Here is a 17,202-nt window from a genome sequence, read left to right on the forward strand (position 1 = left end):
CAGGTACCACCTCCTCCAGAGCACATCCCATGTTGCTCCTAAACCACCAGTTCTTAACAGTACAACTCGCCAACAATGAGTTAAATGCATTTCCAAAGAAGGGAAAAAAAGTTCTGATCCATTTTTTTTCTGCCGTTTGTTATGTCTTTTTTTTTCCTCTTAATCTCTGGGTGGTTCAGGATTTTGGCGCTGGCATGGATGTTCAGGGTTTGTTTTCTCGTCTGGATCAACTTGTTGCAAGAGTACAGAGTATTCAAGATTATGTCGTCCAGACTCCGGCTTTAGAGCCTAGAATTCTAACTCCTGATCTGTTTTTTGGGGACAGATCCAAGTTTTTGAACTTTAAAAATAACTGCAAATTGTTTTTTGCTTTGAAACCCCGTTCCTCTGGTGATCCCATTCAGCAGGTTAAAATTATCATCTCTCTGCTGCGTGGCGATCCTCAGGACTGGTCATTCTCCCTTGAATCAGGGAATCCGACATTGCTTAATGTAGACGCATTTTTTCAAGCGCTAGGATTATTGTATGACGAACCTAATTCAGTGGATCATGCAGAAAAAGCCTTGTTAACCCTGTGTCAGGGTCTGGAAGCGGCAGAATTATACTGCCAGAAATTTAGAAAATGGTCTGTGCTCACTAAATGGAATGAGGATGCTCTGGCAGCGATTTTCAGAAAGGGTCTTTCTGAAGCCGTTAAAGATGTTATGGTGGGGTTCCCCATGCCTGCTGGTCTGAGTGATTCTATGTCTCTGGCTATTCAGATTGATCGGCGCCTGCGCGAGCGCAAAATTTTGCACAATATGGCATTGTCCTCTGAGCAGAGTCCTGAGCCTATGCAATGTGATAGGATTTTGACCAGAGCAGAACGGCAGGGATTCAGACGTCAGAATAGGCTGTGTTTTTACTGTGGTGATTCTGCTCATGTTATTTCTGATTGCCCTAAGCGTACTAAGAGGGTCGCTAGGTCTGTTACCATTAGTACTGTACAGCCTAAATTTCTCTTATCTGTGACCTTGATTTGCTCATTATCGTCATTTTATGTCATGGCATTTGTGGATTCAGGCGCTGCTCTGAACTTAATGGACTTAGAATTCGCCAAGCGTTGTGGTATCTCCTTGCAGCCTTTGCAGAGCCCTATTCCTTTGAGGGACATTGATGCTACACCGTTGGCCAAAGATAAACCTCAGTATTGGACACAGCTGACCATATGCATGGCTCCAGCACATCAGGAAGATTGCCATTTTCTGGTGTTGCATAATTTGTATGATGTTGTTGTACTGGGTTTTCCATGGTTACAGGTACATAATCCGGTGCTGGATTGGAAATCTATGTCTGTGACTAGTTGGGGTTGTCAAGGGGTTCATAGTGACGTTCCTTTGATGTCAATTTCCTCTTCCCCCTCTTCAGAAGTTCCTGAGTTTTTGTCGGATTTCCAGGATGTATTTGATGAGCCCAAGTCCAGTTCCCTTCCTCCACATAGGGACTGTGATTGTGCTATTAACTTGATTCCTGGCTGTAAGTTCCCTAAGGGCTGACTTTTCAATCTGTCTGTGCCAGAGCATGCCGCCATGCGGAGTTATGTTAAGGAGTCTTTGGAGAAGGGGCATATTCGGCCGTCTTCGTCACCATTGGGAGCGGGATTCTTTTTTGTTGCCAAGAAGGATGGCTCCTTGAGACCCTGTATTGATTATCGCCTTCTTAATAAGATCACAGTCAAATTTTAATACCCTTTACCTTTGCTTTCTGATTTGTTTGCTAGGATTAAGGGGGCTAGTTGGTTTACTAAGATTGACCTTCGAGGGGCGTATAATCTTGTTCGTATTAAACAGGGTGACGAATGGAAAACTGCATTTAATACGCCCGAAGGCCATTTTGAATACCTTGTGATGCCATTCGGGCTCTCTAATGCTCCATCTGTGTTTCAGTCCTTCATGCATGATATCTTCCGGAATTATCTTGATAAATTCATGATTGTATATTTGGATGATATTTTGATTTTTTCCGATGATTGGGAGTCTCATGTGAAACAGGTCTGGATGGTATTTCAGATCCTTCGTGATAATGCTTTGTTTGTGAAGGGGTCTAAGTGCCTATTTGGAGTTCAGAAGGTTTCTTTATTGGGTTTCATTTTTTCTCCATCGTCTATAGAAATGGATCCTGTTAAGGTCCAAGCCATTCATGATTGGATTCAACCCACATCTGTGAAGAGCCTTCAGAAATTTTTGGGCTTTGCTAATTTTTATCGCCGTTTCATTGCCAACTTTTCCAGTGTGGTTAAGCCCCTGACCTATTTGACGAAGAAAGGCGCTGATGTGATGAATTGGTCCTCTGCGGCGGTTGACGCCTTTCAGGAGCTTAAACGCCGATTTACTTCTGCCCCTGTGTTGCGTCAGCCGGATGTTTCTCTTCCTTTTCCGGTTGAGGTTGACGGTTCTGAGATTGGGGCAGGGGCCGTTTTGTCTCAGAGGAATTCTGATGGGTCTTTGATGAAACCGTGTGCCTTCTTTTCCAGAAAGTTTTCGCCTGCGGAGCGTAATTATGATGTCGGCAATCGGGAGTTGTTGGCTATGAAGTGGGCATTTGAGGAGTGGCGACATTGGCTTGAGGGAGCCAAGCACCGCCTTGTGGTCTTGACCGATCATAAGAATCTGATGTTCCTCGAGTCTGCCAAGTGGTTGAATCCTAGACAGGCTCGATGGTCCCTGTTTTTCTCCCATTTTGATTTTGTGGTCTCGTATCTTCCGGGATCTAAGAATGTTAAGGCTGATGCCCTCTCTAGGAGTTTTTTGCCTGATTCTCCTGGAGTTTTTGAGCTGGTTGGCATTCTCAAGGAGGGGGTGATTCTTTCTGCCATCTCCCCTGATTTACGGCGGGAGCTTCAGGAATTTCAGGCTGATAAACCTGAACGCTGTCCAGTTGGGATACTGTTTGTTCCTGATAGATGGACTAGTAAAGTAATTTCTGAGGTTCATTGTTCAGTGTTGGCTGGTCATCCTGGGATTTTTGGTACCAGAGATTTGGTTGCTAGGTCCTTTTGGTGGCCTTCCTTGTCGCGGGATGTGCGTTCTTTTGTGCAGTCCTGTGGGACTTGTGCGCGGGCCAAGCCTTGCTGTTCCCGCGCTAGTGGGTTGCTTTTGCCGGTCCCTGAGAGGCCTTGGACACATATTTCCATGGATTTTATTTCGGATCTTCCTGTTTCCCAGAAGATGTCTGTGATCTGGGTGGTTTGTGATCGGTTTTCTAAGATGGTCCATTTGGTACCTTTGCCTAAATTGCCTTCCTCCTCTGATTTGGTTCCGTTGTTTTTTCAGCATGTGGTTCGTTTGCATGGCATTCCGGAGAGTGTTGTCTGACAGAGGTTCCCAGTTTGTTTCTAGGTTTTGGCGGGCCTTTTGTGCTAGGATGGGCATTGACTTGTCTTTTTCTTCGGCGTTTCATCCTCAGACAAATGGCCAAACTGAGCGAACTAATCAGACCTTGGAAACCTATTTGAGATGCTTTGTGTCTGCTGATCAGGATGATTGGGTGTCTTTCTTGCTGTTGGCCGAGTTTGCCCTTAATAATCGGGCTAGTTTGGCTACTTTGGTTTCACCTTTCTTTTGTAATTTTGGTTTTCATCCTCGTTTTTCTTCAGTGCAGGTTGAGCCTTCTGATTGTCCTGGTGTGGATTCTGTGGTGGACAGGTTACAGCAGATTTGGACTTATGTAGTAAACAATTTGACGTTGTCTCAGGAAAAGGCTCAACGTTTTGCTAACCTCCGTCGGTGTGTTGGTCCCCGGCTTCGGGTTGGGGATTTAGTCTGGTTATCTTCTCGTCATGTTCCTATGAAGGTTTCTTCCCCTAAGTTCAAGCCTCGGTTTATTGGTCCTTATAAGATTTCTGAGATTATCAATCCGGTGTCTTTTCGTTTGGCCCTTCCAGCCTCTTTTGCCATCCATAATGTTTTCCATAGATCTTTGTTGCGGACATATGTGGTGCCTGTTGTTCCCTCTGTTGATCCTCCTGCCCCAGTGTTGGTTGAGGGGGAGTTGGAATATGTGGTTGAGAAAATTTTGGATTCTCGTTTTTCGGGGCGGAGGCGTCAGTATCTTGTCAAGTGGAAGGGTTATGGCCAGGAGGATAATTCTTGGGTTGTTGCCTCCGATGTTCATGCTGCCGATTTGGTTCGTGCTTTTCACTTGGCTCGTCCTGATCGGCCTGGGGGCTCTGGTGAGGGTTTGGTGACCCCTCTTCAAGGGGGGGTACTGTTGTGAATTCCGCTCTTGGGCTCCCTCCGGTGGCTGTAAGTGGCACTATTGTGAGTTCTGCTCTTGGGCTCCCTCCGGTGGTTATAAGTGGTACTGCTGCTCCTTGGATTTAGCAGCCAGCAGCTGCTTCCACTGATTGTCTATTCTGGCTTGGCTATTTAGCCTGGCTTTATCCTTCAGTTAGTGCCAGTTGCCAATGTTCCTGGTTGGATTCACATCTCTGCTTGGATTTCTCTGCTATTCTGACCAGATCACCAAAGATAAGTCCTGGCTTGGTTCTTTACAGTCCATATGTTGTGGACTTAATAGTTCAGTGCATTCTATGTTTTTTCTAGTCCAGCTTGTCAGTATGAATTTATTCAGTTAAGCTGGAAGCTCTGGAGAAGCAGATTTATCCTCCACACCTTTAGTCAGGTGGTGGATTTTTCTAATATTTTAATACTGACCGCACAGTATGCTGTCCTGTCCTATCTATCTAGCTAGAAGTGGCCTCCTTTGCTAAATCCTGGTTTCATTCTGGGTATGTCATTTCCCTCTCCACTCACAGTCAATATTTGTGGGGGGCTGTCTATCCTTTGGGGATTTTCTCTGAGGCAAGATAGCTTTCCTGTTTCTATCTTTAGGGGTATTTAGTCCTCTGGCTGTGACGAGGTGTCTAGGGAGTGACAGGAACATCCCACGGCTACTTCTAGTTGTTGTGTTAAGTTCAGTGTTCTGCGGTCAGTACAGGTACCACCTCCTCCAGAGCACATCCCATGTTGCTCCTAAGCCACCAGTTCATAACAGGTGGGATGAAATTGATTAAACTGTTCATGAAACATCTTTAGCTGTGGCTCAGACTCTGTCCAGATGATTAAAATATCATCAATGTAGCGGTAGTAGGTCAGGGGCCTGATGGGACATGAGAACAAAAAATTGCTTTCCAGTTTGGTCATGAAAGATTAGCATACTGTGGGGCCATTTTACTTCCCATTGCTGTACCCACCTCCTGTAGACATATCTTGTTGTCAAATTCAAAGTAATTGCGGGTGAGAATGAATTTTATAAGTTTCACCACAGAATCGGCATCAGTCCCTGTGTTTTTCTGGAAGAATTTGCAGGCATTTATTCCATCCTGGTGTGGGATATTAGAGTACAAAGATTCCACATCCATGGTCGCCAGGATGGTTCCTTCTGGTAGAGGACCTATTTCTGATAGTTTATTCAATAGATCAGTTGTGTCCTGAATGTAGCTGGGTGTATCCTTTACCAGCGGTTTAAGAATACCCTCTACCTATCCAGATACCTGCTCAGTAAGGGTGCCCGCACATGAAATAATTGGTCTTTATGGATTTCCAGATTAGTGGATTTTGGAAAGCATGTAAAATGTCCCTATTCTTGGACTTTCTGATATCAGGCTATCAGCTCTTGTGGATTCATCAGGCAGACAAGATACCAACTTGTTTAGTTCCTTGTAATAGTCCTGTATAGGATACAACTCCAATTTTTTGTTGTAGCGTGTGTCCATAAGTTATCTGTTTGCTTCCTTCATATAGTCTGATGTGTTCATCATGACTATTGCACCACCCTTGTCAGCAGGTTTAATGATGATTTCTTTGTTGGTTTTCAAGGACTGTATGGCCTTTCTATCCTGGGCACTGATGTTGGATACTTTTCCCCTGTTAGTATCTATAATGGTGGATTTTATCAAATGTCTGAAGGAGTCTATATATTTATCCAAATAAGGGTTGCATCCATGTGAAGGTGTTCAGTCTCACCTCTTCTTGGTTGTTAGGATCCCTTTTCCTTCAGTCCAAGTGTTTTTTGAATCTTCTGTATCATTGAAATATTCCCTCAGATGCAGTCTCCTGAAAAAGTGTTCCATATCACTGCAGAGCCCAGTTTTATCCAGGGCCTTAGCAGGACAAAATGAGAGTCCTCTAGAAAGCACAGCTAGCTCACCGCCACAGAAGAGAAAAAAGAATAGATGTACTGTACCTGTGGCAAGACATTTTTGTCTCCCTGATCATAGCACAATGGACATGAGATTACTTGTATTAAAGGGTAATTTTAAATCTTAGAGAAACAGAAGAGTTTGGGAGTATAAACTGATGACGACCTTTGACACACTCAGTGCAGGAATGAATGTGTCGCATGGATTTATGTGTTTTACATCAATTAAGGAATTTGCTCCTCAGACCGTGTGGGGTCATCATAACACAGAACCAGAACAATTCAGAGGACCATAAAACATTTAGACTTCCTTATCTATGAACTGTTCCAATATTTATGGACACAACTGTTTATCACTTTCACATAATGGTAATTCTGCTTCACGTCACCTGTCTTATCTATAGCTTTATTCCTGGGCTGTATTGTGCATAATTATGTGATTCTTCAGAATTTCTATTAGTCTATGCCTGATGAAGGGACCTGAGTAGTCTCGAAAGCTTGCAATTTGTTACCATCTTTTCAGTTAGTCATTAAAAGGTATCAACCACTGAGGACTCTCAATTCCAAATAATTTTCTGGAGAAGAAAAGGTGAGCCCTTCCATGGGTCCTGTGTCGTGCCAACAGTAAAGCTTCCCCAGACTATTCATGATGGGGTTGTTTTTTATTCATGTGGGTGGGAACACTTACAATTCTGACTAAGTATATTGCCAGGAATAAAGAATGGTATCTAAACGTCCTCCAAGAGCAACCTCTCTCAATAAACCAAGAACTATTGGGTGATGAACAATGCTTTTTCCACCATAATGGAACCAAGAATCAGAGATAAAGTCACTCATAACTAAGTTGGCTGGTAAATGAAACATTTAAATTTTGGATTCATAACCAGGAAACTTCCCAGGTCTAAATTCAATTGCATGCCTGTTCTCAAAAAGTGGGTGAATAAACAAGGACAGAAACAAGCATGGAAATTTTGATAGACTACAAGACTGATTAGGCAAGACGGGTTGTCATCAGTCAGTATTTGGCCCCAAAGCTGCTATCCAACAAGTCTGGATGAATTGCAGAAGTCTTGAAAAAAAAGGTCAATACTGTAAATATTGAGGCCCCAATTCCTTATGGTGATAATGACAGGAATATGGCATAAAACATCTTGAAATATTGCAGAATTTTTGTGTATCATGAAGTTGCCCAAAAATGTTGTGACTTTTGACTTATAAACACCAATTTTGGGAGTGAGGAGCTGGGGATGGGATGGAGCATTGCAACACCCATCAGACAAATTTATTAAATGTTATGGTGTTCCTTATGCCAGCATTGTTACTCCACTCTCTGTCTGGAGTAATATTTCTAGCAAGGCACATGAAGGTACATGCCACGGATAAGATGCGCCTAATTATTTAAGTGGTGTGTGCCACTTAACGAATTAGGTGTGTTTTATTTCTGCATGCCCATCATACATATGAAACGCCAGTCTTAATGAATCGGGGCTTGAGTCTTTCCATAGACTTGATCTATTTGCCAATAAAAGCCTAAAAATGTAGACACATCTGAACACTGAAAAATCTAACTAAAAGCTCTAAAAGCACTGAAACACTGAATCTTTGTGTAAGCTTAAATATGTGTCAGTCTCAAAACTTTTGGCCACAACTGTAGAAACTAAGTCTTTTGCGGGATGATATTATCAAAGAGAGAACAATGATACAACCCAGATGGTTTTTTTTTACAAAATACAAAGGTATTCACTATAGACTGGAACATAGCAGATGCTACATTACAGTTTCAATTAATGCGTCATAAGTTTTGGTTTTGCTTTTAGGAAGATTTGAAAAATACTTTTCATAGACATCAATTCAGACCAGCAATGATCCAAGACGATCGCGAAATTGATCTTTTGAAGTTATTTCAGGTAAGCCAAATTTACTGAATATTATACTTAGATTGCATTTCTTTATTTTTAGTGAGTTAAAAGGATTGTCAGGCCTTGTTTTAATTTTAGAAACTGGATCAGTCTGATGTAAAAATTCAAACTAAAATATCCCTCAAAGATCTTCCACGCTCTTTAGCCAAAAAACAAAGCGTGAAGACTAGTAGGGGACCCTCACATGAAATATCCAGACAACAATAAATTAATCATAAATGGCATAATTTGCATTATTCTTACACCATGATGATGCTTGTAGAAGGGGGCATGTGTAACACCCCAAGTAACCGGTTGTTACAGTGGCATTGCTTTCCTCTCGGTGAGGGTGATGCCCTGCTTGGAAGTGAGGAAGGATCCATTTAACAGGTAACAAGTACATGCAAAGCTGTTCTGACTCCAGGCCAGAAGGGGGAGCTCGAGACCTGGATTCAGGGGAACTTCCCTATATATTCTGGCTGGAGGAGGAGTTAGAGTTTAGTCTGTCAGAGGGACAGAGGAGAAAGGAGTCAGACAGAGAGAGTCTGAGAGAGGAAGCTGGAAAGGAGCTACGACTGAGCTTCCTCCACGTTGAAGCGCAAGAAATCGGTAGCCGGAAGACTGAGATTGTGGGGGTAACTCTATCCCCCAAAGCAGAAACTGGCAGACAGGAGATTGCAGGTCGCCTGCCCACCATTAACACCTGAAGACTAGTGTTGAGCATTCCGATACCGCAAGTATCGGGTATCGGCCGATACTTGCGGTATCGGAATTCCAATACCGAGTTCCGATATTTTTGTGATATCGGAAATCGGAATCGGAAGTTCCCAGTGTATGGTTCCCAGGGTCTGGAGGAGAGGAGACTCTCCTTCAGGCCCTGGGATCCATATTCATGTAAAAAATAAAGAATTCAAATAAAAAATATGGATATACTCACCCCTCCGGCGGCCCCTGGACCTTACCGATGTAACCGGCAGCCTCCGTTCCTAAGAATGAGGAGTTTAGGACCTGCGATGACGTCGCGGCTTGTGATTGGTCGCGTGAGCGGTCACATGAAGGCCCTTCACGCGCTCATTCTTAGGAACGGAGGCTGCCGGTTGCAGCGGTTACAACCAGGGCGCATCAGAGGGTGAGTATATCCATATTTTTTATTTTTATTCTTTATTTTACACATGAATATGGATCCCAGGGCCTGAAGGAGAGTTTCCTTCATCTGGTATCGGTATCGGCGATATCCGATATTTTTCGGATATCGGCCGATACTATCCGATACCGATACTTTCAAATATCGGAAGGTATCGCTTAATACTACTGAAAACACAACAACACATAGAGCCTGGAGTCATACTTAGAGACACCTGTAAAAAGGATTGAGTTGCTTGCCATGCGAGTAATGTCCTACTAACAGGGAGAGATTGAAAGTCAGGACCTTGAGTGAGGCCTAAGGCAGCAGGGGACTACAACACAGCACAGAGAGAAAGGCTTCCAACCCCACCTGGCTAGTCAGATTTCAGAATTGCTTTCAAGCTGGCTGGACCTCACCATCACCTGTGATCCATACCCTGGACTATGGCTGCCTTACACCAGTAAAAGGTAAAGAGACTGCAACTTTGTATCCTCTGATTCTTTCTACACCATCTACCACCTGTCCCTACTACACTGGGAGCCCTGGGGGGAACTTATACCATCCCTGCTGCAGTACCATCACCCCAGTGGACCCCTTTAAGCAGCGTTGGTCATCCCTGACTGAATGCGACAGGTGGCGTCATGAACAAACTTTCTTCTTTATTTAAAAACCCCCTTTAAAGACCTTCCCTTTAAACTGGATGCCCAGGGCCACGGACTGGGTCGCTGCCACTGTGACCACCCCTTTAACGACCACCAGACCCGGCTGGAGTACCCCAGGGTCCTAGCTGGCTCTCGAAACATCCAGGTGTGTTGTTCCTGCAGTCACTAAGTGTCTCATTAGTGGACAATATCATCTCTTGCTACCGAGATAAACATAATGTGGTGAAGATAATTATGAATATAGTGTACGTTCTGCCATATTCCTTGAGAAATGTGATTTGGCAGTAAAATTCAAATAAAGAGACTATTTTATGATTAATCATCGCTCTCTGGATATTTCATGCGATATTTGATTGTTCACTAGGTAGCGAGATCCCAGAGGATCAGATGATTACACTAATAATAATAATAATAATAATCTTTATTTTTATATAGCACTAACATATTCCGCAGCACTTTACAGACATTATCATCGCTGTCCCCAATGGGGCTCACAATCTAAATCCCCTACCAATATGTCTTTGGAATGTGGGAGGAAATGGGAGTACCCGGAGGAAACCCACGCACACACGGGAGAGCATACAAACTGCTTGCACACTAGATGCTACTTGTTGTTATATTGGATCCAGTTGGATGAACACATACATGGGCTGCGCTGCTGGAGTAGATCAGTTCTTCAGAAATTATTAGAATAAGGTTTTTTATTCACAATGAGTTTCAACAGTGAAAAAAACATTTGTTGTTTTCACTTGATAAAGACGCCGTTTTGGGGCTGAATTGCGTTGTGAGTAGAAAACCTTATTCTTCTTATTATTTATGAAGAATGGCTTTACTCCAGCAGTGCAGCCCACCTATGTGTTCATCCATCTGGATCCAATACCTCCTGGAGGATTTATCCACCAGCCATGGGGCAGCAGCTATTTATCTTCATGCCTATATGGGATTTTTGCCTTTCACAACTCCACCAAGTGAGTATAACCCGCACTCTCCTACCCTCCCACCATAGTTCATAACCCTATTGTGTGCCCTGTTTTCCACTTCTAGATTTATTCACTTATTATATGGAGTATTTATTTTCAAGATTGGTGGGATACCAAGTAAGTTCGGAGGAAGAGGTCAACTGGTCAACTCCTTTAACATGACTAAATGTTCCAAATGGGAAAAATCAAGTAGATTTCACATATTTTATTATATTTTAATAATATTAATTACAAAAAAATATGTTACTATAAAAACAATAATAGAGGGATAGTTTGAAACTGAGCATCTTGCATCTTAATGTGTGCTGCCTTGGAGATAGTTTGAGTGCGCCAAATATCCGTCATGTCAACAAACTGATGTGTCCCTGACAAACTATTTTAGTGGGTTATGCCAATAGTTTGTCTGTGTGTGATGGGGGTGGCATCATTTCTCGGTGTCACAAAAGCATGTTGCCAGCAATGTATAATAAAGATGTATCCTATGTTCATGAGAGTACTGTTGCCGGCAAATTACTGGTGCTAATCAGGGGACCTAAGGTAGGACTCGTTTGGGAACCTATAGCCCCCATGATCCACTTCTTCATAGCCACCTATTAAATTTTATTAATAGAAAAGATCCCAAAATCATATTGACTGTCTGGGTGGAAGAACATATAAATAATGTGCCGCCAGACAAATTATATCCGCTCCATAAAGTGCATATAGAAGAAGGGGAACAAGGAGCATACGATAGAAATATATATAAACAAAATCTTTATTAGTACAGACATTAAAAATAGTTATCAGTAATGCATCATTATATTTATGTCACAATCAATCACAGAAGGAGAACTGCCACCCCTATTCACCCCAATTGTACTAAGTAATTACCCAGGGGAAAGAGACCAGATCCCCATAAATAGTGTGGAATTGGTAAGCCCATAGAAAGAGTACATCAAGCCCCATATGCTAGTATAAGAGGAAAATCATCGATTGTCTATAGCATGACTTCAATATTGAAAGATGGGCTTACCGAAAGGAGGGTGAGGAGGTGAGGCACAGCCGGAAAAGAAGCCTGGATTGTGCCTGATGGCAAAAAAAATATGTGTGAGTATGCTGAGATATCCCAAAAATTTAATTCATGAAAGACATACAATTTTGTTTTGAAAATTTAGCATTCTGTGCCCAGACCTGGTTGGGTCTTAATCCCAGATGCTACACTTCTAAAAATTAATTTAACTAAAAATGAGTATGCTGAAATGTCTCAAAAGTTGGAGTCATGAAAGATAAAAAAATTTCCTTTCATATTCTTCAGTAAGCGATGCAAAGCCCTCATCACCTGCCAATGGCAGATTTCAAATTAACAGTTTTCATCCTTGCAGTAAAAAGTAGTACAGTAGTTTGGAATGTAAAGTAATAAAATCAGTATCAGACAATGTGCTGGATGTCTCTCTGTCTCTCACTCTTGCCATCAAATATATATAATTTAAGGTCTATTTGTCTCACGTGCCAGGAAAAACACTTTCTCTGGTACACAAGCCTTGGTTTCATTATTTTACTTCAGCAGGAGAATTAGGGCTGAGATGACTTACAAACTTCCCTGCTTCTTTGTAGTGCATCAAGAATAAACCAGGTTTTGCACCTCCCTGTCACTTGAATCTGGCTGTTATTAATCAAAGACTGAGACTACCACTACCATTTTCTATGTTTTTCAGTGCTGCAATAGTACACCAAACTGGATTAGGCATTTCTATTATTTTTAGACTGTAAAAGCCTAAATTGACCAATGCTTTCCTTGCCCTCATCTTTTATAGTGCCTGTTATAGTCCCTATTGATTGGCTGTGATAGACCATGTGATGTGATAGCTGCAAGGCATTATGGGGAAACATACGCTGCTTGTCTGCAGTCATGTTAACCTGCTCTCTGGGGGCTCTTTTCAGCAATGTGTAAGATGGCGCTGAGCAGTCCTTTTGGCAATCTATATGAATTGAATTGCAAATTGTTTAACATCACCAAGATTTGAGATTTTTATGAAATTCACCTCACAGTTGATCAATTTGATCCTCTCTATTTAATATCTTAAATTACAGAAATATTGAAATTTCGGCCTTGTTATGGCAAAAAGCAACTACAAAAAGTCACATGGGTATGACTCTGCTTAGGATTAAGCCCCTGCACAGGAATTGGCTCAGAGAGCAAGAATATTTTTTTTATATGTTGATATTATGTGAATCAATTTTCTTTAGGTCTCATACTCATTTTTTGTGGAAATCAAAATTTTATGTTAAAAAATCTACTGATTTGACTTTCCCCAATAGTACCCTATGCAGTAATTGGCTCTTATGCAGAGGTGGTATCAGTGGGAAAAATTGTTGTAACTAAAAAACAAAAGTGATTGGTATTCTTGGTGACTGCAATTTTTTATAACAGAATTATTAATTTTTGTAAAAATAATTATTTTTTTGTAGCTTAAAGTTCCCCTGTAGAAACCTGTGCAGGTTTGGTGAGAGAAAAGGTTAAGTTTGTGTTTTTTTTTAGTTATATAAATAGCAATTAGTTTATGAGACAGCTATTCAATGCTGATCAACAAGAGATGACAATATTAAGCAGTTATCTAGAGAAGGCTTTGGTTCTTGAAAGATTTCAGGTTCAACAGAATTTAATTTTCATTAGTAATGGCTAATTCTTCTGGTGATGAAGTGTCTACTGCCAGTTCTTCAGTAACAAATTGCCTAATACAGGTTCTTCAATCAACAGTTTTATTTGTAGCTACTAAGTCTCATGATGAATGGAGTGGGTGAATGAATAGATCCATCAAATAAAAAAAGCACCTCTTGATGACTGGCTAAATATAAAGTAAGTTAGTTAGTTAATGTGACCAAGTCAATATTTTTCTTTTTTTTAGGAAAACTACTTTTTAATTTTTTTCACCAACACTGGCTCAGAAGACGTGGCTCCCCGTTTCTCTGTAAAAAAGAAAACAACTAAAGGTACATCCATAAGTCTAAATCCTTACGTGAAGGTCGCATGGGTCAAGGTTTATCTCTGTAACCACAAAACAGGAGAAAATCCTGCTCAAGGAACCTTTGAGCAAACTTCTTTCTTTATTCTTTCTGTATGTGACAGCTGACACCCCACAGCAACACCCAGGAAGGGTCGGTGCTATCACAATCACACGGGCATTTAACCCCTCTGATGCTGCTGTCAGTAGTGGCTTTCTGACTTTAATATAACTCTCATCATTCTCTTCTGCTTGCGCAGATCGCCGGCAGAGCAGGGGAGAATGAGAGCCGTCTTCAGCACCTGCCACCGGGAAAAAGCGCTTACAGTAGTGCTTCTTTCCCGGCGTCCATCTGTATCGTACTGATCCGGGACATGTGAAAGAGGCCTTACATTTGTTAAAGAATGGCAACACAAGCCAGATTTACTTTTTTTTTTACAAATTGCTGAATTTGTTTTCACCACCTAAGTAAAAAAACTAGACAAGTTTTGTGACGCTGCAATCAAAGTGAAAAATAATGTTTTCAGTTCATTTTATCTATCTATATAATCGTCTAAGGTCCACTTCCGTCTGTTTGTCTGTCTGTCTGTCACGAAAATCCCGCATCACTGATTGGTCGCTGTTGGCTGGGCGCAACCAATCAGCGACAGGCACAGTCCGGCCGCGAATTGGCCCCTCCCTACTCCACTCCAGTCAGTGCCCACTCCATACTCCCCTCCAGTCAGCACCCACATAGCGTTTTAGTAGTCCGTTAAACGGACTGGGTTACACCGTGGCATAACATGGTGTAATACAGTCCGTTAACGCTGCCATTAACCCTGTGTGACCAACTTTTTACTATTGATACTGCCTATGAAGCATCAATAGTAAAAACATATAATGTTAAAAATAATAGAAAAAAATCATAATATTCTCACCTTCCAGTGTTCGCGGCAGCCTTTCCCGCTCCTCGCGACACTCCGGTCCCAAGAATGTATTGCGGCAACGACCCGTGATGACGTAACGGTACATCATCACGGGTTATTGCTGCAAGGCATTACTAGGAACGGAGCATAGCAAGGAGCATTGATAAAGGCCTGGGCTGGATCCGGGGGCCGCCGGAAGGTGAGTATATAACTATTTTTTATTTTAATTCTTTTTTTTAACAGGGATATGGTGCCCACATTGCTGTATACTATGTGGGCTGTGTTATATACTACATGGGCTGTGTTACATACTGCATGGGCTGTGTTACATACTGCGTGGGCTGTGTTATATACTACGTTGCTGTGCTCTACACTATGTGGGCTGTGCTATATGCTACGTGGCTGTGCAATATACTACCTGGCTGTGTTATATACTGCATGGGCTGTGTTATATACTGCATGGGCTGTGCTATATACTATGTGGGCTGTGCTATATACTATGTGGGCTGTGCTATATACTATGTGGGCTGTGTTATATACTGCATGGGCTGTGCTATATAATACGAGGGGTGTGCTATATACAATGTGGGCTGTGTTATATACTGCATGGGCTGTGCTATATATTACGTGGGCTGTGCTCTATACTACGTGGGCTGTGATATATACTGCGTGGGGTGTGCTATATACTACGTGGCTCTGCAATATACTATGTGGCTGTGCTATATACTACGTGGCTGTGTTATATACTACTTAGCTTTGCTATATACTACATGCCTGTGCTATATACTACGTGGCTGTGCAATATAAGACGTGACGGTGTTATATACTGCGTGGGCTGTGCTATATACTATGTGGCTGTATTATATACTACGTAGTTGTGCTATATACTACGTGGGCTGTGCTATATACTACATGGCTGTGCTATATACTACCTGGCTGTGTTTTATACTGTGTGGGCTGTGCTATATACTACGTGCCTGTGCTATATACTACGCGGCTGGGCTATCTACTACGTGGCTTCTATATACTATGTGATTGCTATATACTACGTGGCTGTGCTATATACTACGTGGCTGTGTTATATACTACGTAGCTGTACTATATACGACGTGCCTGTGCTATATACTACATGGCTGTGCTATATACTACGTGGCTGTGTTATATACTACGTGGGCTGTGTTATATGCTACATGGGCTGTGAGACTCTTTCGCCCAGGGCCCTCAAAAACCTGCAGCTGGCCCTGGCTTCACTTATTGGTCGCTGCCGACCATGAACAATCAGCGACCGATGCAGTCCGGCCGCGAATTGGCGCGGGATTTGAACCACGCTTCGCTAATTAGTCATGCCCGGCTGGCTGAATCCTGTGTATTCATTGCATTATTCTGAAATCTTCATAAATAAACCACATACATATTCTAGAATACCCGATGCGTTAGAACCAGGCCACCATCTAGTTACATAATAAACGTCAGAAAAAAAGGCAGAATTTACTTATTTTATTATTTCTTCAAGCTTGGAAGTTTTGTTTTCTTTTTTTAGTAAATTATATAGTAAATTGAATGATATCATTCAAAATTACAACTCATCGTGCAGAAAACAAACCCTCATATGGTCATTTTGACAGAAAAGTAAAAAAAAAACCTATGTCTATTAAAAGAAAAAGAGAAAAAAAATTCCAAAATCAAACTGGTTGCTGGGGGTTTAAGAAGCAAATGACTCAAGTACATTTATTTTTAATGCAGTATTTGCCTTTCTTAGATGTTGCTAAACAAATCCCGAAACATTTTACGAGAAGTTACTTTCCAGACACCTGGCTGTTTGAGGTAGTTCCTGTAGGGTGAGTATGCCATCACTTTATTACATTAATGTCTAAACCTGTGGCACTTGCATATTATTATATTTAGGCCCATTCACACTTTCAGTATGTGATCAGCATTTTACATCAGTATTTGTAAGCCATGTTGGGTATGCAATCTTGGTTATCATAACCAATCGGCCTCCAGATGAATCTGCTGGGGAAAAGCGTTGTGTCTATTTCTAAGGCTACCATCATGAATATGCTCTGATAAGTAATATTTATGATTTACCATATATGATTTGTACCTGTCTTTCCCCATTTCCCCAATTTTTTAGTATATCATTGTATGACTATTACAACACATTATTGGATGTGCCCATACACATATTATTATCTATGATAGGGGCAATTGTAGAAACAGCTGCCAAGGAGTGGGGGTGCCATTGTCATTCATCAGTAGGGTGCCAACCTCCACGGTTAAGCAGTTGCAGATATCTAGGATACAACCTAGTGAAATTTAGCGAATATTTATTGCCTAGTATTTTTACATATTTTATCAAACTTTCTTAGATTATTTTACCTGTTTCTTGGCTTTTTTTTACCTGAATTTTTTAAGGTTTATCTAATAAAAGCATTCACTAATTCGTCACAACATTCATCTTGTCTTACAG

At 41.7% G+C, this 17,202-nt stretch overlaps 1 protein-coding gene across 1 annotated transcript in view; it reads left to right on the top strand.

Moving 5' to 3' along the window:
* The window catches only part of LOC143769709 (alpha-2-macroglobulin-like protein 1), a 289,826-nt gene that overhangs the window by 150,404 nt on the left and 122,220 nt on the right, over positions 1-17,202 (top strand). The window contains exons 16-18 of the mRNA XM_077258495.1: positions 7,998-8,087; positions 13,732-13,816; positions 16,492-16,570. Of these exons, the coding sequence (XP_077114610.1) occupies positions 7,998-8,087; positions 13,732-13,816; positions 16,492-16,570 (254 nt within the window). The remainder of the gene's footprint in view (positions 1-7,997; positions 8,088-13,731; positions 13,817-16,491; positions 16,571-17,202) is intronic.

The sequence above is a fragment of the Ranitomeya variabilis genome, chromosome 4 (genome assembly GCF_051348905.1).
Source record: "Ranitomeya variabilis isolate aRanVar5 chromosome 4, aRanVar5.hap1, whole genome shotgun sequence".
Classification (NCBI taxonomy): domain Eukaryota; kingdom Metazoa; phylum Chordata; class Amphibia; order Anura; family Dendrobatidae; genus Ranitomeya; species Ranitomeya variabilis.